The 27,500-nt window shown below is 37.4% G+C and overlaps 1 protein-coding gene across 2 annotated transcripts in view; it reads right to left on the minus strand.

Moving 5' to 3' along the window:
• ZNF407 (zinc finger protein 407) overlaps positions 1 to 27,500 on the minus strand; it is a 354,196-nt gene that overhangs the window by 208,339 nt on the left and 118,357 nt on the right. For both annotated transcript variants that reach the window (XM_075704981.1, XM_075704980.1), the window contains exon 4: positions 6,632 to 6,706. In XM_075704981.1, coding sequence (XP_075561096.1) covers positions 6,632 to 6,706 — 75 coding nt within the window. The remainder of the gene's footprint in view (positions 1 to 6,631; positions 6,707 to 27,500) is intronic.

Genomic DNA, 27,500 nt, shown 5'->3' on the forward strand with positions numbered 1-27,500 from the left:
TTTGGCTGCAGGAAGTCCTGATGGCATTATAACTTGATGGAAGCATTGTGAAGCGTGTGGTTTAAAACTAGAAGCTGAGCTTCTACCATCAGTCATACACAGCATTTGCCACAGCATTTCTGCTTTTACTTCCAAAGTCTACAAAATACTCCTCATGATTCCTCAGAATATATGGAAAATATTTCATTGCAGCACAGTCAAGAGATTATGTTTCCATTTCCTCTACAATGTACTCAATAAATATTTGTGTTGTATTTTATAGAGTGATCAAAGCTAAGAATCATGATACCACCTGTGACATGGAACATTTTACATCCATAAATGCCACAAAGTACAACGCCGTACAAATTCAAAGTAGTGTAACATACTCTGCGTAGCTGTCTGGACAGGTCTCTTGCTCGCAATCCTGCGCAGGTAAAAAGGGATTTAGAGATACATTGCCCTCCTAATCCTTACCCTCTCAGCCCGCATGGCTGACTTACTTACACAGTGGAAGAAGCAAGCTGGGACGTATGACTGGAACAACTTACTTTCAGCTGACTGCAGTAGAGGAAGGATCAGTTTGCGGCTGACTACTTTTTGGCTGATGGCGTGCAACTATGAACTGTGTTTTCCTTGCAAACAGACTGCTATGAAAAAAAACTTTTAGCAGCTTTCAGCGACTACCCATACTGTCTTCCACAGATCCACAGACAATATTAGCGTACAATTGCTAATGAAACTAATAACCTAGGCTCTAGACAGTACTTGGTTGTTTATGAATACAATGAGATCATCATTTATATCTTGTTACGATGCTTAAAATTAGCCAGAGGTGCTCACTGTGGGCAGCATGCACCCCATTAGGCGCTCCTTCTATCTTCTACCCATAGCAGCTAAGCCTTCCCAACAGGAAGATTGTTGCCGACTACAGAAATTCCCAAAACATCTCACATCATACCTGACAACTAAAATAAACTTACGTCAGATTGCCCCTCCTTCTGAACCGAACTATAAGATTGCAAGGATTTGATAGGAAGAATAAATAATGAATAGTAGTAAAATAACTTCATTCTTTTACAGTCCTTCAGTTGATATTTTTCCTTCTGCTATGATGCTGAATTTATCACTTGTCTTTGTGAAAACAGTCTTCAAAAGTATAAATGGCTGCCTACTCTTTTCTTTTCTTTGTAGCAAAGCAAACACATATGATGCGTGTACAGACAACAAGCCAAGAGGAAAGCTAGTTGCAACTTTTCGGCACATCATCTACTTCTGTATCTGAGGGAGCTCAGGTAACCCTAATGGCTTCCTGGCATTCCTCCAGTCAGCCACAGAGAGAGAAGAGCGCTCAGGTAGCAAAGGACTGTGGAGGCTGTACCACACTCTGAAACAGTACGGCACCAGCCAAGAGCTGAACTCCACAGGAAAATACTGCTTTTGAAGGTCAGGTAAGCCTCCAAAATACTGCAAGCTTAGCACAGACCTTGGGTAAAACTTTAGCTCCTAACCCATGGTTGAATGTTGAGTCCTTTCCACTCCCCTCCTCTCATCACAAGCTTCCGACTAGTAAATGCTTTAAGGAAAAGCTACATTTCCTTCCTTAGGGCTTTCCCAAGGAATGGTTCTGTAACTCTCCAAGATCCTTTTTAAGCCAAATGCAGGAAACAACCAACTAAGTAAGTTTTTCATTCCCATCCAGTTAAACTAGTAAAGTTAGGTTTCAGTTGAAAAGCTCAAAATTCTTTGCAAGCAGCAGTAAAAGGTGATGACAAGGCTTGATGGCCAGACCCAGCACATTACCCTCCAGCAGTTACAGGTAGCCTCTCCTCCATGTATCCGTATGTACGACCAACACCTCTAACCGGAAAGCTTTCTGGGACACAGTCAGAGAACTCATTCTTTCGGAACATGAGTAAGTTATTACAAGATGATTGCATACATATATGTATGTATGACACATCACTCTGACTTTTGCCACCTGTTTTCCCCAAATCTGCTGTTAACACCAACTGGATCTTTTTACTTTGCAGGTACAGGGTAGTATTATACAAAACAGGCATATCAAATAGTTACTCCCAGAAATTTCTCTACTCAAAGAAAAATGTTTCAAAAGAAGATTAACAGTTCAATTAAATAGAACAGGGTTGGACTGAAGCACTTCATTCACTTCTAGTTTTACATTCAAGATGGAAATATCAGGACAATGCAATTTATTACAAAACTTTTTCTAAGGAGTATACAGAACATCAAACCCCCATTCATTTCTCCTAGCTACTTTTCTTTCAGAGCTCAGCAATGCCTTCCAATGACATACCATGCCGTCTTGTATATTTTACGGTATTTATACCACACATGTTAGTAGCATTTGATATTCCAAAATTCATGCAGGCTTATGAAAGCACATTGAACAACAAGCACCTAGGAAATTCCTCTTTTTACTTCAAAGCAGTTGTGTAAAAAATACACGAGTTGTAGAAGTACACTATCTTCCAACATTATTTGAAAAAGCATCTCAAATATATTTAGGCTGCTATTACACAGTAATAGGTATTTACTTACAGCTGTTGCTCCCAAGTTGAAATTGTTACACAGCTTTTCCAATCAATTAGATCATTTGAAAATCATATGATCTTCATACAATGTTACTAGCACTGTAACATTGATCCTATTTTTAAAGCACATGAAAAAAAAAAATGCCAGAACCTTACAAAAACCAAACATATTATTAATGACCTTTACAGAAAATGTTTTGTAACACAGATTCCAGTTCAGCAAGTGTTTGTGCTCCGAGTAACTTTATATATATGACTGATCTTATTTGACTCAATGAGATCACTCATATGCAAAAAGTTATTTCAGAGGCAACTCATCATTTAAAATTCATAAGGAAGATGAGGTAATTAAACAACTGTCAGTAAGGGCCCTTCTGTGGTAAACAGACAAAAAATAAACAGATGTATCAGAATTCAAGTTAACAAAGTCTTATATACTATAAGATGCATATAGTACAGTACTAATGGTGTCCTGAAAAAAAATCTGAAGAATAGTTAAATGTATTTTTCATATGAAAAATTTCTAAATCCAGAGTTGTGCTTAATAGTGGCAAAACTCAATCTCACTGATGAAAGACTTAGTGATTTTATTTTTATTCTCTTGCTTGTATTTTTATGTGTGTGTATGTATATATGTTATATGCAATAGCGCAACATCTCTATTTGTTCTCTGTTTTGCCACAATTTACACCTAAGTAACATAACGATGTAACAGAAATTAGAACTTGGCACCATTAACACTACTGATGCATTCACCTTGTCCTCAACCACATTGTCTCCTAGACACAATAAAGGTGTAGCCAAAGATTTATCCTGCCAATAAGATATAGTTATAGGTCCCATGAAGATTACTGACACTGAAGTACCAAATATGTACTGGCCTTGGACTTAGCAGATAACATGCCAGTTTTGAGACACATTCAAGTTGACAATAAATCAGTATCACAGTTCCAATAACAGGAAAGAATACCTTAGAGGAATTTTTGTGTTAAAACATTCCACTTTTGAGTAGCTATTAAATGGTAATGATCATAATGGACTAGGCAGTAGGGTTTTTTGTGGCTGAAATGTGCAGACATTTGACTACGAGGCTTTTTTTTTTTTTAAAAACTACTGTGATTTCCAGCTGCACAGTATTTTCCCCTTAAAATCAATTTTGTCTTCCCCCCAAAAAAGAAAAAACTCAAAACAAAAAGATGTTTTAGGAGCAATCTTATTATGCATTATACTTGTTTTCTATATCTGCACATGCAAACACTTCCACAGCCTCCATAACACCTCCCTTTGTGCATACAAAAAAGCAATAGTTATGGGTTACGTAAAGCTAGAGAGAACAAGGCACACTAGTTCAGTACTGCTTACTAAATTGTAAATGTATTTTTTCTCTCCCTCTCCGAACTATCTCAATGTTTGTAACCAGAAATTCCTTTCTGAGAAGTTTGTTAAAAGAGCACCAATTTCTCAGGGTGTATGGGTTGTAACTGGTTTTTTTTCAAGCACCCTTTTGAACTTATTTCAATTTTCTGTTTTTGATGATAGTCATGCTGACAACTTTTTTTGGTCCATCAAATTCTGTAGTACAATTACATGAATTTACTTTTAATAAATTACCATCTTTGCATATATCAGTCAAACCGTGAAGACTAAACACTTGCAAATAAAATGCATTATTAATTTAATTGTCACAGCCTATTTAGCTAGCTTCTATTAGTATTTGCTATAATATGCAGTGTATCAGAGGGCAGAATCAAATTCAAAACATAAAGAATAAACCGATTATATCGTCCTAGAGAAATTAAACAATAGCAAGCTTGCAAAATTATAATCAAGACATTAACGTTTTAAATAGGTAAGAAAACTACGTAACTTAGTTTATAATATGTTTATACCCAAAGTGATGGTTTAACATGCTGAAGAAGGATTTCTTTCATTCCTAAAGCCATTAAAAGGCATCAAACTCTCTCATAACAGGAAGGGAAAGGTGGAAAGGAAAGCAGCAGTGGTTTGGTATTTACTGCATTAGATCACATGGCTTAAACATAGAATAGAATAGAACAGAACGTCCACCATCACCAGTGAGGGACTGCTACTAGAAAATTATATCGTCGTCGTAGCTCTGCCACTACAATTCGATGCTGAATGACGTTAAGCTGGACGCGCCAGCTAAAAAGGTTAGCGCAGGTAAGAAATATTCAAAAGACGGATGAAGAACTTTCAAAAGGAGAGGGTAGGAAGCCACCCAAATATCACTTGTTTATGCCGGCCTGGGGGTAAAGCTGCAGCAGCCGGCGCTAGCAGATGGGGCAGGGAGGTTGCAGGCCTGAGCTGGGCTCTGCTCCTCGGGCAGCCGGGGCTGCAAGGGTGAACCCGGCACCTTGCCGGGGGGGCAAGGGAGGGACCCCCCTCCTCCTCCCCTCTGCGCCACGCTGCAGGGCCAGCCGGAAAGCCTTTGAGGAACGTGCGACGAAACAGGGAAAACGGAAAAAGCCAGGCAGCTTTCAGAAGAAACGCGCAAACAAAAGCCAGCAACAAACAATTTAGATTATAGCACCCTGCTTGTTTAGGAATTCATTTCAAGATGATGATCGCTAAAAATACGCCTCTCGGGCTAAGGTACTATATTTGGAAATCTATTGTATGTATCCTTTATTGCGCGCATATTCACTAGGGTAACGCAAGTTATCTCTATGTCGTATTTATGATGATTATACAGTAAGTACCCCCTTGTAAAAGAACATATTGGTATTGAATGCTTCCAGTTATAAAATAAGCCACCAGAGCAAAACATTTTTTGTAATTGTTGCGCTATGACAAAAGATAACCAGCATAAACTTTAATATGATATCTGCTTTGATGAAACTGTAATTGTTGTTTCGATGCATCATTCTATATTTTAGATGAAACAGAATATCTCAAAACTATTTAAATAACCATGTGTTAGGAAAATGCTGGTTAAGCACTTTGTAGAGGAAATCTCATTAAAAAATATAAGCACCACTTAAATAAGTGCTTAGTCAAACATAAGGTGTATATGATGTATTAATTTAAAACTCTACTCTTAGGTCACTCAGTGATTTAAGTGTGACAAACTTGTGAGGAAAGGGTCTAATCAACTACCATTTCCAGTGTCTTTAACAAGACATGAACATGACCCAGAAAGAGTTTTGCAGTATTCTCCTACAACTCCTAGCTATCATCCATTTTCCCCTTCTTTCATATCAAAACCAGAAATTCTCTATTTATGAAAGCCTACACCGGAAGAATGAGTTACAAGGCAGTAATGCTTGAAACAGTATCAAGTATCCAGCAACGAACCCTGCAGGGAGGATACCTCCATCTACCCAGACTGAAAGAGAATATGCGATCTTCTGGGTATCCAAAAACCACCAAGTTTCTAGTTGCCCCAAAAATTCAATAAAACAGCAATAGCTATGCCACAATGTGCCTAATAAATCTGAGGCAAAATCTGTTTACCCACAAGCACAGTGCCATTTAGTTTGTAAATCAGTTATATTTTAAACCATAGCAAAAATAACCTGCTTGCAAATAAAGTTTGAAAATAGTAACTGTACACAGATTGAAAAAACAAACTAAATAATTTTAAAAACAGTCAAAACACCAGATCTCTGTTCCTGCCCAAGAACACTGAGGAAACTTTCTTTTTGATTCCTCTGTGGCTTTGACCTCAGTGATCAACATAAATCTCGGAAAGTCATTTTATAAACCTATGAGCATCAAGGACAGCAAGGAAAAAAAAAAAAAAGAAAAAAAGTAGCATTTGATTTGATACTTGGAGGGACAGTGACAACTATGGAAATTTTGAGAAAACAGTATCACCTGTCAAAAAAAACCCCACAAAAAAAAAAAGTGAAAATCCTACACCTTTTGCATAGAATGGCTTTCTACAACAATTTTTCTATTGACACCCACAGACATGTCATAAGCACTACACTGGCAGAGCACTTAAGCATGTTAGCTCCCTCTGTAGTTGGAGTTGAGCTAGAAGTCCAAGTGACTCAATTGTAAGCCAAATATTCCAGATAAGGTCTCCACGTATTGTATAAGGTAAAATGAGAAAGAATTTAAAAGTAGTTTACCTTTCTTTGGGTGTGCCAACTCCATGCTTGCCCAGTAAATGAGTATTCAAATGCTTCTTCATCACAAACGCCACCCTACCAAAACAAACAGAAAACCCACGAAGATTATTTTTTTTTATTAATACTTTTTTGTTTTTTTAAATACAGTATTTTTCTGGTTTGAGCATGCACTTGAGCATATTTTATTAAAGGTGGACTTTTAAAAATCCCTGCTAGACTATGATTTAAATCTGGGAGTTCATTCTGTAATGACAGGTTTTTTTTCAGATTGCAGTCACTTGGCTATTTTTCTTATGAATAAGTATCACAACCATACTTATCTGGTCAAAGAATGGAAAACTTGTTTTTGCTTTCCTTTGAAAATTAGAACATCTTATACAATATACTGACAATATAGCCTATTTTACCTAAATAACATTTTCTCAGGTTATAAACTAACACAGTTTTAGTTACATCTTTGAATTTATTTAAACCTAATGGGCCCATCCTGCAACCCTTCTTCATACAAGTAGTTCCATTGTTTTTAATGAGTAACACAAAAATACAGCAAGATCAGATGCTTTAATCACTGCTTATGTCTGGTCAAATTTCATTCTATTAATTATTTAAAGAAATAGAAATGGAAACAAATTAATAGCCTTAGTTATTTTATAGCCTTGTGAAAAAAAGGATGGAAAAGGTGAAGCTCATGTTCATGAATACACTTTGAGCAGGAATATTGTTCAAACTGGCAAGACATTGTTCAAAGCATCAACAGCAGCAACAAAATATATACTACCTGGCATTATGTTTCTACCAAACAAAACGCAGATAATTTACTTTAATTTGGGTGACATACATAATGAAACAGATAGGAGCCTATCAAGTACCATTCTTCTGCTGATAAGACCATAACATCAATTTAATTATGTCATGTGACTGCTTCAAACAATTTAGATATCAGACTGAAGCGTCAAACTAAAATGGTTTTCTCGATAAGCAAAAAATTTTACTGCTGCAACTTTCAGTGTGAAAAGGGCTTGCAAACATTTTTGTTAATTATGTATTACAGCTGTCCTTCATAAAGTTAATTACTAATAGCTGAAAGGCAATAGACTCTATTTGCATATGTACATGAAAGGCATGACATATGCAAAAATATGATTTTAATTAGCATTCCATGATATGAAGGGCTACAAATCAAACTGGCATGTTATAAGATTTTTAACATTAAACGCTGAATTCATCTGGACGTGTTTGCAGTAATGGACAATGGAAGGACTGTAAAACACTAGCACTATGGCGTAGAAGAGCCACAAAAGCCAAGAGACAGTACTTTTCCTTTACAAATATGTTAATGTAGCTTCTCCATGTCTGATCTACTTTGGGCACTTTCACATTATTACAGAGAATCTCTCTTGTGCATCCCTTAAGGTGTAAGAATATAATTCTGTCTTATTTAAATGATAGCGATTTCCTTATTTTTTTTTTTTTTTTTTACAAAAAAGACATTAAAAAAATATCTTAAATACTTTTCCCTACACAATTTATAAGTATGGCATCATAATCATTACAACTGTGAATAATCTATCACACCATTACCATCATTACTATGCAAGTACCATCCAAATTACAGTACATAGGGAAAATAATTGTAACAAAATAAAAAAAATGTGTTCTAATAACAGCACAAGGCATTTAAAACATACTGCCCTTGCTTTTAGGCAGAAATACTAACCATTTCCACACAGCCATGAACGGTACCAAACAGATTTTAATTTAGTGATACTTGTATTTCCTGTTACAAACCTCCATTCTCTCCCTTCTCTAACAGGAAAATAAAACCAAGGGTATTGCTGTGAAAGGGCAGCATACAATCCAAGTTGTAAAGGCATACTTTGCTATTTACATGGAATATAAAGATCTCAACCACCTACACAGTATTTCTAGGGACATTCGGGTTTGTTTTGGGTTTTTTTTGTTGTTCTGAGCCTGTGTACCTGAAGCTTCCAAACAAAAGCTGAACATTTCTTACACCACACAAGTGCAGGGGGTACAGACAGACATACCTTTCTGCAAAAATCAAAGACAAAGGCCTTGTTAATAACATGAAGCAATTGATCTCACATTAGCTGCGTCCTCTCTGTTGTATCTAGGTTCTGAGTAACTATTTTGCTGCAGTAACACAGCACAAATAAAATGAAGACTGACTTGGTAAGCACCTCAGCGCCTACGAACATTTTAAGCTTTTAATGTAAGGCTTGAAGACTTAAGACTTGAGGAGTGTAAAATCCATGCAAGCCTGGAATGCTTAGCAGAGCTCAGGAACAACTCCCCACCTTACAGAATCAGGCCTTAAAAATAAAAGCAAAGTTGCTATTTTCGTAAGAAATTGAGAACGAGATTAAAAAAAAAAAACATTACCAACAAACAGACACAGCCCTTATTGAAACAAAAGATTTTTTTCCCTTACAATTGAGGCAAAGTCTAAACATTTTGGTTTAGATGCTGAGTTTGAGGACAACCTAAAAAAACAACAGGTGTGGGAACTATTTGTGCATGTTTACCAAATACTGCAGGTGAGTTTAAGAGAGAGGTGGTAGTGGTGTTTGCTGGCCTTACAAAACAAACACAAAAAGTATTTTCAGTACATTGTTAACTCTGGGTTTCTAAGCACTTACTGGTTTAGTAGTCAAAAAATCCTGTTGTTATCTATGCCAACAACTTACCTCTGCTGACATAAATCAGTTATTCCCGAGATACTGCCAGAACTGAATAGACAGACATGACTTAGCCTTGGTCTTTTCAGAAGAATTTTAAGGGAAGCCTGGCTGGCAGCAGTAAGGACTAAAGGAGTGAACGCTTTCCAGATATGTTGCTCTAATGCATCTTCAAATCCAAGAGAATCTTTCCATCAAATGCAGTAAACACCAGCTCAGGCTTCACTGAATTTCTCATTTCTTACTTTTTAATTCTAGCAGAAATAGAAATGTTTAAGTTGTAGAAATTAACTGGTTTCAGAAACACATCAAAAGGGAGTAGGAAAAACCTCTAATTGCCGTACTCTCCTGCTTCCAATACATGCAAACCAGGCCAGACCAGAGGCCTGGAACCATTTTTACAAACTCTGATCTGGACATACTCATCCCCAACACACACGAAGACAAGAAGTCACAGCCCAGCTGCTCTCCTGAGGGTCAGCTCTCTTCAGGCAGAAATGTCTAGTCTATACATCCAAGTCATGGTCACTGGCAGTTCCCCCCTTCATTAGGAAGGCTGCTCCTAGAAGCCTCCTCTTGCAGTGGAGAAAGGCGAGTAGGTAGGATTTTGTTTGCTTGCAGTGGCATTCTATTGGTTTAACTGTTTTAGTGATTTTCAACTACTCTGGCTCCAAACTAGCAACATATTCCATCTTATACACTCTATGTTCAAACTTCAGGATAAATTAAAGACAAGTTGAAAAAATGACACACAGCTTTATAACAGCATGCACCCTCCCTATGAACAATTTTTTTCACATAAGGTATAAATAAAAATAACTTTCAATCACAAATATATGAGCACCTTTCCCAAAATAAGCTTGCAGAATATTCTGTTTTCAGTTTAGAAGAGTTGTGGCTTTGTAGGAACGTGTCCACTCATATTCCATGGCAGTCATCAAACAGTACTTGGACTCACTCTGAGAATGTCTGTAACTGATTTAGGAGCCTCTACAGACTTGTCTTCAGTTATAAAAGCACATTTTGATGTACAGAAGAAACAAAGGGACTTCTAATTCTGGGAATAAAGAAACACATTGGACAATCTTTACTTCCACTTTTTATTCTAGTGTAATACAAGTTCTTCAGCATGTACAATGTTTATCATCGCAGTACCCAAGGAATATGAACAATCTGTCATGTATTGTCTGTTCTCTCATTTGCTCTGCAGGGAGAGAATTGTGCTCTGTGAAGTATCTTGTTTTGAGAGGGCAAAAGATTCTAGGTTTTATTATGTTTTGAATCTATAATAGCTTTTTTTCTTTTTAGCACGTACATCACTGTGTTAGTGAAAAGCCAAGGTAAAAAACCAAACACACGCAAACCAAAACAAGCATTCTGGCCCATAAAGTCAAGATATCTGTTATTTCCTGAGTGTTTACTAAGTGCTCAGCCTTGACCTAGTTCCAAGGAAGGAGCTACACCTTACCTCTACCAGAAAGTCTTTTGAAGCCATGTCAACAGACCAGTCACCTTATAACTGTATGTAACTGCTGAGGAGGACCAGTACGAGAATTTATTTTTGTGGGACTCTACAAACAAGTTAACTAGCAGTTGAAGAGCAATTTTAAGTCACTTCTCAGTGGATACATTGCTCTCTGCAACTGCTCTTGGAGAATTTATTTTACAGACAACAATGTTCAATGATGGCAGAAAAGTCTAGGAGAATAACAATGAATATCTACTCTTTATTCATATTCTCAATAACCTTTACATCTCCTTTAAACTGTCTAGAACCTCCTTATACATGAATTTAACTCTGAGAATACAGGTAAGCTACTGCATGACATATGCAGACCCCAAGTATACAGGATGTTTTAAAAAGCTCCTTGAAAGCCTTTTTAAAAAAACAACAAGAAGACCCCACCCCATACTCACAAACAAAATAATAAAAAAGCACAATAAAATGCTATTATTTTTCAATTAGTATTTAGTACTTGGTTTTATAATAGGTTTCAGGCACTCAGAAAGGATAGAATAGCTTACAATTTTGGATAAATCACCTGGGAGATCTGACAGCTTCAAGGAATAATAAGAAAAAGGATCTCTTCAACTTTTATATGCCATCACAGAATATAAGGAAATAATATATTATCCTGGCTGCATCAGTTTTTGTTTTCCATGATCTGTGCTTGAATTTCTATCCCTGTATCTTCATCTGAGGCAAGAAACCAGAAAATCAAGGCAAGCTACATGGATCATGCTAAGAAGTGGGACAGTATGTTCAGGCAAGTAAATAACAACATGGACTCAATGGCTCTTATTACCTGATTGTTTGTAGTTGAATGAGTGGTTCACATGGAGTCATGCCAACAAGTGTATCAATTAGTAAGAGAAAGAAATAGTGCAGTTTCTCAAGGAATATCACGGCTCACATGTATTTCAGAATGTTCAATAAAATTTCTATATATGTAATTACAGATTTTGCATGTACTTTAGATTTGTACACATAAAAGTAGAACTTCCTATATTCAAATAAGCATTTAGTCAAATAGTACATAAACAGTCTATATGACCTTAAAAAACTTTAAGTTTTTAAAGTTGCAAAATTATATAAAAAAGTTGCTACCCAAGTATCTGTCTGTCAGGGTCTTGTATTCAGCAGGTCAGCTTCAGGAACAAGAGCATAGAGGAAAATGCAGAACTGCCCAGAAGGCAATGGTTTTCTATGAAAAAGTAATCTTTTTTTTCCATGCATCAAAAGTCTAAATTCCTGGGAATTTCTTCCAGTCCATCATTCGTGGATGTTTGCCGATTCTGAAGGGTCCAGGCTGGGGTGCTGATAACTCTCTTGCATGACTGCGCGCAAGGGACTCAATTTAAAAGCAAGTATCTGGCAGAGCAGAGTCTGGTGTGGATGATATCCAGTAGTCTGAAAGGTTTCATGCCCTTTGTGACAAGGTGTCAGGTTCAAGTAAATATCTGGCAGGGCGAAGTCTAGTGTGGAAAACATCCAAATACCTGAAAAACTTCATGCCCTCTGTGACAGGATGTCAAGTCCTAGAACCCCACATAGGAAAGCTGGTGTTTTCTGCTGACTCATTTAGCAGCCAAATGAAGCAGGTCTTATTACTCCCAGCTAACAGTTAGGGTTATTCTTCTTAAGTTTAAAAAAAAAAAAAAAAAAAAAAAAAAAAAATCAATAAAATTTCAGAAGGTTAACAAGTCACACGTAATCACCCAGTCTGCGATGTTGAGAGCCCTGTGACCCACTGCCTTACACTCCCTGCTGACCCCATGTGTTAGAGAAGGATATGGCTATTTTATGCTCCATCCTCACTAACACTCATAATTAAACTGGAAAGTAAAACGCATACATTTGGCATATGTGGCTCCTTCCTCCTTATCTTCAAGTGCGAGAAATTTGGCACACCAGGAAATGCAAACTTTTTCTCTTGAAAAGAAAAACTCAAAGAGGCAAATGAGGACAACTTTGCCATCACTAACAAGACAAGAGTAACATCGCAAGAATATAATGGTAAATCATAGAACCTAAGGACTAATGTAAGTTTTAAATTTCTGAGAATTATCCTTTCTGCCTTAAGTTTGAAGGTGGGTTTTGGTTTTGCATTTTTTTAACCATTTTCCATGCAACAGTCAGGTATGTTTCTTAATTATTTTTCAACTTTGCCATGGAGATGTTTTGTTGCTGAAGTTCAAAACCCAACATTTTCAAAAATTAATTTTATGTCAATATGCAATCATCAGTGCAACAGACTACAACTTTCTCTTCTAAAAAGACCTCACTTATTTTTACTGTTACTTGGAATGAGCTAGCAATGAAGCTGAAGTGCCCAACGCAAAAAAGATGTTGTCTTCTCCTTTCAACTTGTATTAGTGGAACACCTGCACACAGCTTGCACCCAAGGTAGACTTAAGTATGACAGCAGCTACTGTTCCTGACTTGCTTTGAACGGGATGACAGACAACAGGATTGTCAATGTGCTGTTCAATGACCTGCATCAATCTCAAGAATAATTTACTGCTATATCAGACAGATCATTATGGATGAGTTGTGCACTATCAATCAATCAACTGTGTTGTTGCTGCATATTCCTGCATCTATCACCCAGAAGAGAGAGAAATCCCTCAACATATTCTTGTTGCTTTCTGCCACCAATCTGCGTCCCTCAAGATGTGAAAGAATTATTAGCCACACGGCCATAAAGTAGTAGCAATGGGCACAATTACCTCCTTTTACGTATTCTGGCAGAAGAGACCTGGGCACAAAGGAAGAGAAAACTAAGTAAAACAGAAAACATCCTCTACTGTTCCACTCAAGCTGGCTCAGAGAGATCTTGCCATCCGAAGTTGCAGAGTCCTCTCACCATCCCTCTTAAGAGATGTTACAACGTAAACCATCCAGGACAGAAATTTAGCCTGTCCTCGCAAGGACTGTGGCAAAAGATTACATGATTCCCGCCCCCACAAGGGAACTCACGTATTTGTTATTGTGTCTCACCTCAAGTTACTTATTTTGTAACTGAAATCAGAAAGGTTTCCTGTAAGTTAGCTATAGGTCTGTTCCGAATTTCATTGGTTTGGGGGTTTTGTGGTGTATTTTTTTTTTAAATACAAAAAGTTCCTTTCAATAGCAGATGCATGAATAAGCCAAGTGCAGTGATAACTGTTATTAACATAAAGGTGAGAGGAAACTTAAGAGCACAACTGGGAACTTTTAGATTTGGAGATACAATAAAAAGCCGCTCACATGGCATACAGGGCATGTAAACTGTACCACATTCAATGACAACAGTTTCCAGAGACTGCACACTTTGCCTCCTTAAAGGAGGGAGAAAGCCATTACACTCTTGAGTGCATAACTCTGCTGAAAATAAGACTTAGTTACTTCAAAAGAATCTTACCATGTGGCCCAAAGCATATAGGCTGGACGGCACAATTAAACACTAGTGCATAGGCAAATATTTCAGTAAATGATGCAGCATGGTATTATACATCAAAAATAGAGTTTGGACCATATAAAACACTGCCAATACACTTTAAGCTGTGCAAGCATAAAAAGTGACAGAACAGGGCCCAAAGCATTATCCATTTCATAATACCATAATAAAACACCACCAGAAGGTCATGTCTGCTGTTTCTAAGCCATAACAGCATGCAAACCAAGGGAAATACTACTCAGCTTAAAGTAGAGGATTTCTCTGAAAACAAGAAGCGGATCTCTACAGTACCCTATGGCATCTTAAATGAACAATGGAGAGTTTCATCCCCCCACTGCCTGCCCCTCCCCCCCCAAACATCAGGAATTAGAAAGGCTCTAAAAATCACAGCAAAATATCATTTATGAATAGACTAAAAATTAATGACCAGTGAAACAGGTCAGACCAAAAAAAACAAACAAAGTGCAATCAATTTTAGGAAATGCATACCTTTTAATTCTCCCCAACCACCTATGCTCAGAAAGGAAACCGAAGTTGTTCATGCACCATTACTAAAAATAACAATCTATTTCAATAATATCCTGCTGGGTATTCTTCTCAAACAAAATAAAATGTAATAAAATATTTTATTTTTGTTTAAACCAGATTTTTCCTACTGAATGTGAATTGATCTACTGTCCATCTAAATACCCACAATTCTGTCATGGAGTTAAAAAAAAAAACCAAACAAAAAAAACCAAAAAACCAACCACAAAAAACCAACCACCAACCAAAAACCCAAAAAACACACCACCATTGGCTAGCAAAAAAAAGAAATAGGAGATGGTTTATTACACAGTATATTGCTAAACTGATAACTGTAAGTAAACAAATGGCTCTCTACTTATTTTGTTTGCCTAATGAGCAGACTAAAAACAGCTGAACAGTGGCAAAAACTTTAAAGTCAGAAGGTGTTCACTCTGTCAGGAAATCACCTTACAAATATATGAGAAAATTAGTACCGCTACAAGAAATGTTTGTTTCAATATTCAGAGGAGTTAATGAATGTTAAGTGATAATGGTAGACAGCAGCAGTATGTAATTACATTTCTAAACGCACCTTACCAAATCACTTCTAAGCTAAAAGAATCACTTGTTCTATTCATTTTCATAGGTTATCAAACATCTGTAATTGTCACCTCTAACAGGTGTTTGGTAATGTAACAGCTGCATAAAGTGCTTAAAAAAAAAGAACAAAAAAAAAAAAAAAAGAAAGAATCACAATGTGCTTTCTGTAGTGCTGCTATCAACCTCGTGGTCTACCACAACTCAGAACCTCTTTGCCTAAATTCTGAAATGCAACTTTAGGCTCAGTGTTGGGAGTGCCTTGCATCTAAGAGAGACTACCATCAACATCCAGAAATGTGACACCAGAGAACACGCTTGTTATACTAAATGAAGCTGCAGGAATGCTTTAAACGTAAATGAAGGTTTACAGCTACAAGCATCGTGATCCAAAAGAGCACCTACCAACCTTGCCACTCAGCAATTGCTTATGTCCTCTCTTCTCTCACAATATGTACATTGAACATTCCTATAACTCTGGTCCCTCCCTTTTCCATTCCCTCCCTTTCTTCAGAGACTGGTTTGTCTCCCTGTCCATTTCCTAGCACGCTCAGGACTTCAGATACAGAATTTGATGTAGTAGGCATCAGTTCCATGTACCATCATCCTGCATCTGGAAAGAGACAGCAGGATGAACAGACTAATGTTTGAAGTGGGAAGACCTTCAAAGTGGATTCAACCTTTTGGGAAAATCAGGTGAACCACATCTCTAAGTACCCTGAGAGGAGTTTTGAAATATCGGACTTCCTGCAGACAGTTTGTACAGAGCTTCCCAGCAATTCTAAGGAGCAAAGTCTACGTATGTTCAAAGTACAAGAAACAGCCTGTAAAACTACCTCAAAATAAGGATGTTTCAATGAGTTTCTACTTAAAATTAGAATGGATAGAACCAAACAAACATACTTAATTCTAATCTTTTGTTCTTCCTGAACAAAAAGTCACTTTTGATGTTGTAGCTTCTTCCTAATTGCTCAGAAATTGCACTGCAGACTGAGTTACCAGGTTTATGCAGAAGCTTCTACAGGAAGACCTATCTTGAGAGTGAAATCCTCATCATCAAAAGAATCTACTCTTGCCTACCTTTAAAGGAAATCAAAACAAATCTAAAGATAATTTATTGTGGGCTAGAAAACATATAGGGCCTGCAGTAGCAGTGCTACCATATACAGCTCAGTCAATTCAGCAGCTATAGCGCTGGCAGTCTTTTGCAAAGTTGCAAGGTAAGAAGAAAGGAATGAGATTAATAAATTGGTCACTATCTGATGACTGAACTGCTCAGAAGTCATACACAATCAGAAGGCACACACAGTTTTTATTGACAATTTACCCACAATTTGAAAATGCTGCTGGTGATAGATGGTGGCTGGAGCTAAGACTCTGCAGTCTGATCTGTGAGAGTAGTGAGAATCTTGCCCTAGGTCTCTGCTTGACATAGAGAAGCAAGTGCTGGTTGATTTGTTTATTTCTGAGACATATTCAGCTGTAAAACATATCCTTTTTGTCTTATATCCAGACGTTCCACAAGACTGTTTCACTTCAGGTAGAAAGCAAAATACTTGAGAATATCTGTTTGCCGAAGTAGCTGCAACTGCATAAAAATAGTAAGACTATGACAGCAGGACCTAATCTGTAACTATCAGACATATCATCCACATGGATGAACCTTCAACAGCCTGGTCAAATCAGAACAGACTGGTCCCAGTCAAGGAAAAAACAGAGTAATCCTTTGGATCAGATTCTTTCAATCCACAAAAATGCATCTGGTGCTTGTATACACATAAACACGTTTGGAGCACAGAGGAAAAAAGAGGACACCCACCTTGGTTCTGGCTTTCCTTGTCCAAGGGCTCTCAAGCCTGGCCATTGCTACCTCAGAGACTAAGAACCACCACACACTGTGGCATCAGACCAGCCATATTGTATGCCTAACACCTGGCTAGTATGTTTGATTAATGTTCGATTTTTCATTGTTAAAAGACATTTTCATTAGTAGTTGAGCATAAATAAAAGCTTGGAATTGTCAATCTCAACTGGCATCTCAATCTCTATGGATATTCCCATTACAGCCATCCCCAATTCTTCCCAAAAGCTGAGAGTTGCAACAACTTCCTCCTCCTACCAGTGAAGGGGGAGGAGATCGGCTCAAGAAAGTAACGAGGACTGTTAGAAGAAACCATGATATGCAGACCAGACAGACTCTTATGCGCTCTACAAGTACTACAGACCTACAAAACTCTCAAATTATGGCACTGAATGTAGAGTATGCAGGTGATATTAAGAGTAGCATGGAAGTCTACCCAAATGAGAATTCCAGGTGGTAACAGTGGTGTTACTCCATTTGTCCCATGAGCAAACAGTAACACCTCTCACCACTTCAACCACAGACTTAGCAGGAGAATTACTAGTCACTAAAGCTGCCGAGTGCAAAGTCTGGTGTTTCTTAGGTTTGCCTTTGATGTCCATCACTTCAGACACAGAAGTCCAAAGCCAGGACCACAGGGATTAATAGAGTACTCTCCTGACATACAATTGTTATTGAAGCAATTAAAGACAATAAAAAAAACCCACTGAATTTAGAAGGATGTTTTGCATGAAAAAAGCCACTCTTGCAGTCCAGCATGGATGTTGCATGCACTAGGTATGAAGACTGTTATCAGTCTGGGAAAGCCAAAGGAATATATATCAGATAAATCAGTAGTCATCAAGATGATATCTGTGACACAGCAGAGAATGTTCTCTGGCAAAGAATATTCCAATCCCAGCCAGCAGCTGAGATTAACTCTGACCATTTCTGGCCACAAATCAAGCATGAGAGAGATGGGAACTATATAGGTGCCCAATGGAATTAAGAAAAAAGAAATCTTTGATCTCAAGGGCCTAGATATACTTACATACACATATTGAGCGTACATATGAACAAACAAGTGAAAGAGAAATCAGGTTTGTTGTAAACAAAAGCTTATAGAATGTTATCTAAAAAAGAAGACTTGATAAACTACCTGAAAAGATACAATAAAAGGAATTCCGCTTCTTCTGAGCTTGCCAATCAAGTTTCTGAGGTGTGTCACTAACTGGATAAATTACAGGACTTCTGGTTTTACATACAAAGTGACAGCCTGGTCCTATAAAGAGACATAAACCACATCTCTTGAAAAGAAAAATTATTTTCAGTCTCAATGTCTTTGTGAAATGAAGCTTCAGTTACAGTGCGTTTCCTTTTCTGATCCTTGCTGTCATTGCAACCACACCCCCATAAAGCCTTATCTTGAGTGCTAGCGTGAAGTGATGGGATCCCACAGGTCTACTTTTGGAAAGAGGGGAACCTGACAGCAAAGGTGACACAGGTACCAACACACATGGTACTCCTCCATTGCATCACATTTTGATTTTCATTAATGTATTCCTGTTAGAGCACTGAAATGTAATAAATATGTTCACAACCGAGGCATGTGTACACAAAAAGCACTTATGTGTCCAAATGACCACCTGAAAACGCCATATTGCCCACAGGTCACTCGCAGCTATGGAACAGAGCATGTAACCATCAACACACAACTCTCTGCTTAGCTTTGTAACGCTAAGCAAATAAAATGGCTCTCACTTTGGAGCAAATGCAGCTCCCCGCTGTTTGACTCCCAAGACCCACGTCCCGCAGGGCTCGCTGCATTTTACCCATAGGAGGGCTGAGTTATCCTGGGACGGTTTTCAGCCAAGAGAGGCCTCAAATTTTAGGTGGTTGTAATTATTCTCTGCAAAGATTAAATACATACAAAATGCTTTCTCATTTATTATAAACAGAAATAAGCAAACAAAAATCAAAGGGCTGTTATGTTTCTTCACCATTTCTCAGATTAGCAGAACCCCCAAAACCATGATTTATGACATGAAATGTCTGTATCTGGACAGACCTGGAGAGAGAAATAGTCTGATCAGCGTGCAGCTTTCATAGTACTGAATATTAGGCAATGTTATCTGCAACACAGAGCCGAATGGATTGATGGAATTGATTTTATAAAGAGTTACAAACAAAACAGTCCAAAATATTAACCAATAAACACATGCTTGGGTGGAAATGCCCTATTATAAAATTACTGTAGAGATCCTCAAACTGTTGAGGGGAGAAAAAAGTCCAATTTTCCACATAATCTGACAGTTCAGAGTTTTCTGATAATAAGATCCAAGGAACCTGTAAACCCAAGGCTCTAATTTTCTTATGGCGACTGTGTAATATTTTGCAAAGTAAAATTGACTGAGATGGAAGCTATTTTGCATGGTACAGTGGCGATGGCTAACAAATGAGAGTTTTGTGGGCTGAATGTTAGTCCCCTGCCTCATCTGCCACCCCTAATGACAGCAGCCACCTGCTGTTTTATTGTCACAGCTGGAGCCGGTTCACACTCCTTGGTGCTGAGCTCTGCCCATGAGCGCCAAGCTCTCGCCTCGCCTCATTACTTTGATGAACTTTTTATGGTCAGCACCCATGAAGACCTCATCTAGGACTATACAACCTAGATCGGCTTCAGGGAGTGCTTCCAGCTAGCATGAGGTGATAATACACAGTGACACCATGGCTGCTACTGCCTGTCACTTAGTCAAGTCACTGTACTATACATCTGGCTCTACAGGGCCCTCAACAGGTAAAATGCCATGAAATTCTCCTATATAATAAAGTTCACTCTCTCTTTTTCACATTGCAATGCAGAGATCATATCCTACAAGCAAAATTTAGCTTTTCAAAGATATATATTAAAACAAACAAACAAAAATGTATCTTACTGTTTACTACATATAACTACAGACAAGAAATTTCCACATTCCTTAGACATAAACCTGCTGCCTTCCTAAAAAAAAAAAAACATCCTGGCATTAAAGAAAGCAACCATGAAAACCATATTACAGCTTAACACCACCAAAAAGGAAAAAAAATAAAAAATTGCATGCATTTTAGAAGAGAAGGACCCTTTTAACTTAAAGAACAGAAAGCACAGAAACAAAAATCAAGCCAGTCAAATCAAATCATTACCCAAATAAATCCACAGTGGACAATGATATATGCTACTACCCTCCCCTCCAAAAAACCCCCACACACGTATACATTTCTTAGATATGATAACATATCAAATCAAGATAACGACAAAGCAAAGATTTTTACATCTTTTTACTTAATCAGTCTGTTACTATTTTCTGCTAATTTAAAAGCAAATATAATCATCTGTTCCTTTTCAAAATTTTTTTGTACTAACAAACACTCCAAATCTCCTGAGCCTGTATACATTTTTAAACTTCATCATGATTTTTTTTTATTGATGCATTTAGAGCAGACTGTTTTACGCTCGATCCCTGAAATTTAACCCCAGGTTTACTTTCAAGCAGTAGAATAGTCTTTTTGGTATCAACAGAGCTTTACATTTGCCCATATTTACATATATCATTAAGATTAATATATGTGCTATTAATAATAATTTCATTAACATTCTGAAATCATCAAATAACATTTTGACTTTTGAATGGCTGTAGGCTATTATAAGCCTAAAAACCAGAACATTTTCAGTATTCATTGTGTAGCAATCCAGCTGATCAGTTTTGACAAATTCATGCAATGTTATAAGCCATTAAACTTCATTTAGTTTCATTTAAAAATTCCACCTAAAAATAAAAAGCAACTGTCTTTTTTGTACAGACAGTACAATTTCCAACAAATACCAGCTCCCAGGATCCTCCAAAAAGAAACTTTTTTTTTTTATTTTATTGAAATGTTTTTCAATTTCTTATAAATACAGTTTTTGAAACAATATTGAGACCACTGACCTAGCAAGAGTTGAACACCTCTAATGTGGTATGGTGCAAGTTAGCTCCTCCTGAGGAGGGACAGTGCTGTGGATACCCTGCGCTTCACATAAGACCCCTACGACAGGTGGAACCTTAAAAATGTTGCTGAGCACAGACATTATCCTATATTTCTGAGAATTTACTTATGTAAGCCCTTGTTTATTAGCACTTTTTAAGTGCAACCTAAACTGCAGTTGAAAAGCCAGAAAAATAATGATTCAACAAAGCTTTCCACTCTGCTAAAAGCTGAGCACCTCCCATACAGTCCTGAAAATCATTCAAGAGAACAAGAAGACACACAGAACATTGCGTAACGAGGGCCTAAAATGTATTAACAATCCCATTAAATATAAACAATGCCAACTTCTCTACCAATACAATTTCAGCAAGCACTTGTCTTCTGCACAACAAGTTCAACAAGAGAACTTCTTGTGAAGCACAGTGATGTATTGATCACATCCTTTGGAGAGTCCAACAACAGAAGAGAAAATTGCTTTTAGAAGAAACAGAAATTCCCTTCTTTTGACTAGATGGTGTATCTGTCAAACGCATAATTTGTAGGACTCATTTTGTACCCTTAAAAATAAAAGATCAAAGATGCAGCTTGATCAGTGCAGGGTAAGACATTATGAAATGGACAAACTGCCTCAGTGGAACAATCAATGGTTTCAGTAGAACAATCTCATAATGGTGCTGGTAATTAAATAACAATGTCTGAGAGATTTTTTTTCTTTTTTTTTTTTTTAAAACAGTAATGCGTCAGCTGTAGTATGTCTATTGCATGCTTTGTGATATCACACAATCCATCTAAAAAGTTTCTCTTTTATCAATCTCTAATCAGTTACAAAATTCTAAAGCCACAATTAGCTAGGTAGTTATTCTCCTGTTATATACAAATTTGTTAAAGGATGCATGGCTATGCAGACTAGCTATATTTGCTCGCTGCCTTACCAGAAGTAGCCTGCATGCATGTATAAATATTTGGAAATATTTTTCCTTTTCAACACTGTGTTGCCTTGGCATTATGACTGTGTTTTAGAGTTGTATTCTAAAATATAACTTCAATTTACCCAGCACATACAGTTCACTGGTCTGTAATTCTTAATATCCCTCTATTTTCCAATTTTAATTTTAGTCACTATTATTTAAAGTTCATTTTCCATGCCCTTTCAGTTGTGATTTTTCTCCAATGTGACAACAAACATCAGTGCCATTTCTGATAGTGACTTTTATTGGAGTAAGAAAAAACAAACTTTTAAAAGAGAAACTATCAGAAAATCATCAGACAGTAACAACTTGTGGTCAGTATCGAGATGAGGTGCATGTGAACAGACAGTCTGGAGGTTACAGGATTTGTATCCAATTACTAATCCCCTGAGCCATTCAGCCCCCTGAACGATAAATTTCTATAAGCTGATCCCTTAACCCATCACCAGCTGGTCATGCTACTGCATTCCAACAGTAACGATGAAAAGGGAAACACCTTACGTTCTCTATTTAAATCTCCACGATACAGAATAATCATGCTGGAAAGTTCCCAGACCTCTTTTCTCATCTACTACATAGAAGTTTTGTAAATTGATCCTACAAAAATAGGAATAGGCGTATGAAATTATTTGGCTTAACATAAATATTCTGTCTTCTGTACTTACTCCAAGCACACAAAGCAGCTTTCAATATACATATTTTTCCTTGTACTGAAGAGAAATACAGGTTGATCTTAAAAAATGGCTAAACTTCTATGCCTGCTGTTAAAAAGATATTCATACGAAGGATATCAGAGACACTGCTGAGGAATTGTTCACCCTTTAAAAAAATATTATCTCTGTAATGTTGCCAGTGCCAGCGTCAGGTTGGGCAATTAGCCAATTAAGTGTGAATAAGATCTGCCAAGAAGCTATTTTATTTTTGCCTCGGAATATTTGTGTATCTGTGAGCTGGTGTGTGTTTGTGTTCACGCATCAGTGGAATCTGGTTGTTCATGCCAGGTTTTCTTATCTTACTTTTCTGCCTCTTTGAACTTGCACATTGCTGCAATACAAAATGGACACATGTCTGCTGATAATGTCAACATACGTACATTCACAAGGAGAGATTGTGTATAACTAGATCTAAAGTAGCCTTTTTTGTGTTCATTACCTGACCCTGTCTGCTTACACAATACTAGAAGCAGCCATTCATGGGAAGAACTCCAATACCACAAGCACCTCTAGGAGAGAAGACAACAGATGTGGAAGGAATTAGCATCCAATTACAATATCGCTGGCTAAATACTTTCCTACAAACCCCATTTCTACATGTTATCTGAAGGAAAGTCACACTTCTCATAGCAGACCAGGTTCAACGGGGTGCTGAGAGCAACCTGTTATCTCTTTAATTTAGATCTCATTATGCTTTAGGCTCCTGTACATCCATCTAGGAAATTCCGCTTGGAAATATGAGTAGGTACAAATACATCTAACGCACTCTAACTAGGGCTACTGCCTAGAAAGCCTGCAGACATAACCAGATTTCTATCGCCTTGTCCAGAGTAAAAAAAAAATTTTTTTTTTTTTTTTTTGGAGGGACACACAGGGGGATGGACAGGACGGATGGGGCAGACCCACCAACTGCAAGCCTTTATCTTAATTCAATAGCAAAAGTACAACCATTCCAAATAAGGATCCTTCAACAGTTTCTATATAGTCATTTAAAATTAAAACCAGTACAAAAAAAGATATACACAATTTGCAAATCAAAACTGAACAGTGCCAAGTACAAACAGAAGTAAGAAAAAACCCCTTTCATAACATTTCAGAATACAGATATTACCTGGCATTGAATCTACCTTCTTGAATACCTATTAGAGAACTTCACAAATCTTAACAGTACTGACAACTCATTCAGAATTTACCATCATTTATGCTAAAAAGACATCCTACTTTTCAAGAAATGTGTTTAAACAGCCCTGATGAAAATTAGTATATTTTGTAAAACTAGAAGTACATCTAAGGCTAGTGAAAGTAATTACCTAATACTACTGCCCGTAATCAGGGGTTATAGAGGAAAGTAAGGTACAAGTTAGTAAATATGGCGCTGATAACGAACTTCAAACTCATAGCTATGTCTCTTTCATCACAGCATTACATAAATGAAGCACGGGAGTGACAAACATTCTTAGAGAGGGATTCACAGCCAAGACCGCCATTTTTCCTAATAAATCCCACCAGTCTGGAGAAGAGGAACACTGTGCTTCGCTACAGCACCAGCTAACCTCGAAATCTGTCAGAACATGCTGCGACTGCTGTGCCTAAGGGTGAAGCTGGTACAATAACACCCCATTACACACTGAAGATCCAGTTCGTGCCTCCTAACTGTGTTTGTTATGTCCCCAGCAGCTGTGCTGGAAAGGAACCTGCCTGCGGGACAGCCAGTGTTACCGCTTAAGAACTCCACCTGAGAAGGGTTGTTTTACTAAATGCTATCAACTTCTCCATGGATCCCCCTCAGCAGGAGACATTTAGAAATGGGATGTATCACCACCTCACTCTTCCCTGTTCCGGGATACAACTCTGAGCAGAGAAGGGACCAACACCACCTACCCATCTTTGCCCTTGCTTTTCATACAGTCTGTGCCAAAAGGGAAGAAGGACTAGCATGCATTCATTGACGGAAGTGAACAAGCAAATTCTTTTGGGTATTTTTCAAGTTAAAATCGAATTCCCTTTTTCAGCATTCTTCTTATATTTTGCTATGTACATCTGTAGCTCTTACATTTGTGGTTGCCAAAGAATTCTGCTTTTTCTTACCACTTTGGTAAGCACGAACACAGAATTTCTTACGTTTTCATAGCTGCATCACTAAAAAGAGGATTTTAAAACATTTGGAAAGGATATACTTCATTCCAGCAACAAGCCAAATTAAACTGAAAATATTCACTTTTAAAAAATTTTAGAAGATTTTGTATTTTTGTTCCAATGTATCTCTAAATTAATGCAAACCTACTTCCTCTGAAGAAGAGAGCAAGCAAATGTTGGTTTCACTGTAGCACATATGATGTAGATACCAAAGTCTAATCATAACATATTTATCACTATCTAGCATTTGGCTTGTATATGGTGTCCACAGGCACTTGTAGTGATAGCTGTCAAACTGCATTCTATTTCTGGCATAAATGAGTATAACAACAAGGACAAGGAATGGAGTGCAGTATAGAGTAACAACACAGCCTGGAATTTAGCCCATAGTAAAGAAACAGTCAAACTCATTATCGACCTCAATGATAGAGGTTCATGCTTACAGTGGCAGAATATTTCAGAAATCACCAAGCTTCATGGGGTTTGTTTCTATTAAAGGTGCTAAAAATTGGTTCAGAAATACAATTTCCTTCTCCCTTCCTTTCTCTTTCACCATATCAGAGATTAGAAAATCTTAGTCAAGCTCCTGGAGAAAGAGGTCTGAAAGGGCACGACCCACCCTCCTTGGATTTCACAACTGATTGTTCCAGTGCTATTTAAGCATAAGCATATTTCAAGTATTATATATAGAAAAAGCCCCATTCTGCTCCCAAGGAAAAGGGAATAGAAATGAAGGGGGGGTGGGGGGGTGGCGGCACACAGATTAACAGTGACCCAAGTTCCTAGTTCTTTTTCGAAGTCTTGTCTATATTCCATACTTTTAATATTCTAATTTAATTCAGCAGTAACCTTTTTTCCTCCTTGGTCTGCTCATAGTCACTTTTATATTACTCCCTTTTTTACTTCTCCCTTGAACTGGAGATATTCCATATCTGTACACCTCAAAAGATTTTGCAAATCTTCATCCATCTCAATCTTATTTAGAGGGAAACCACAATTCTTAGGCGCAAAGATGAATTTCTAGTCAACCCTTCCAAATGCTACCAGTGATAAAGATGAGGTAGTTTTAGTGGCTTGGGAAAAACAAAGAAACCAACCCATCCCGTAGCACAGAAAGAAGAGAATATTGCTTGGCCATGCATTGCATTACAAGAAAGTAGTGATGGGGAAAGTAGCCAGCAGCATCACCTACAATAGTATATTGTCCACTGGCACATGACTAAGTCAAAGTCCTTCCATTTAAACTGGAGGGTCATCTCTCCTTGACAGGCAAATGACAGAGCACGTGTGTCATTCAGAACTGACTCGGGTAACTGACAGTGCAGAGAAAGTCTCCTATACTTTATGACATTTCTGAAGAACAGAGGCCACAATTAAAAGCATACGTACTCAGATCACACTTTCCTTAATTTTTTGTTAATAGATTATTAAATTTATATATAAGTCAAGTTGCTGACAGCTTGTTGTTTCCCCATCTTCCGTCATTCAGCGATGAATACTTAACAGGTAAAAAATACGCAGTCCTTTTCTGCAATAACAAAGTCCCAAACCAACCTTGGCACCTTATACAACTAGCAGTTTCCCCATGATTCAAAAGTCACTAATTCCATTAGTTCCCAGGGAAGTAATGGATATTTGTTCCTGAGAACCTCTGGATGAGACAGAACCAGATGTAACCAGAGACTGATAGGCTTAAATATTTTTTCACTCCTTCAAGCGGCATCTGGTACCCGAAGTCAGTTCTATCTGTCTTACGAGTAGTCACACCAAACCCACGCAGATATACATGAGGAACATCTGCTACGGCTTCAGAGACAATCCGATACAGAACAGTATAGTTGTTCAGCAGGAAACTGAAAAATGGAAAATAGCAATCCTAGAAATCAGTGGACTGCATGCCAGGCAGAACACATCGCAATTCTGAGCTGTATAAACAGAGACAAGTTAAAGGGCATCTAATCTTTAAATTCTCTCAATTAGTTACACTAAATCCTACACCAATTTAACTGTTACAGTAAATCCCTAAAATAAATATTATTCAGCAAAGGCCATGGCAACTTGTGCTGTATTTGTAAACCCCTGGCCACCTGGAACAAGATCAAACTCATTCAGTATTCTTGAGAGCCTGTTCTAAAAAGTAAACTTTGTATTGTGTATACATGAGAAATATATTCACCTGAAGGGCTATTCATAAACAAATATGTAGTCACCTATGGCAGTGACCACCATCAAATTAATTTTTCATCTTTACAGATAACAAATACTTCTGATTACTCAATACATATGTACGTATAATTATATATTGATTAGTTTAGCTTTTAGCATAATATATGAATGCATTGAATTTCTCCAGAGTAACAGATAACATTTTTTAAAAATTATACCAATAGACCATTAGCATTAGAGAGAATTTATTTTCCCCAACAGTGCTAAAGATATGCAAAATTTTCATTTTTCAGAG

Source organism: Pelecanus crispus, chromosome 2, assembly GCF_030463565.1.
Source record: "Pelecanus crispus isolate bPelCri1 chromosome 2, bPelCri1.pri, whole genome shotgun sequence".
Classification (NCBI taxonomy): Eukaryota; Metazoa; Chordata; class Aves; order Pelecaniformes; family Pelecanidae; genus Pelecanus; species Pelecanus crispus.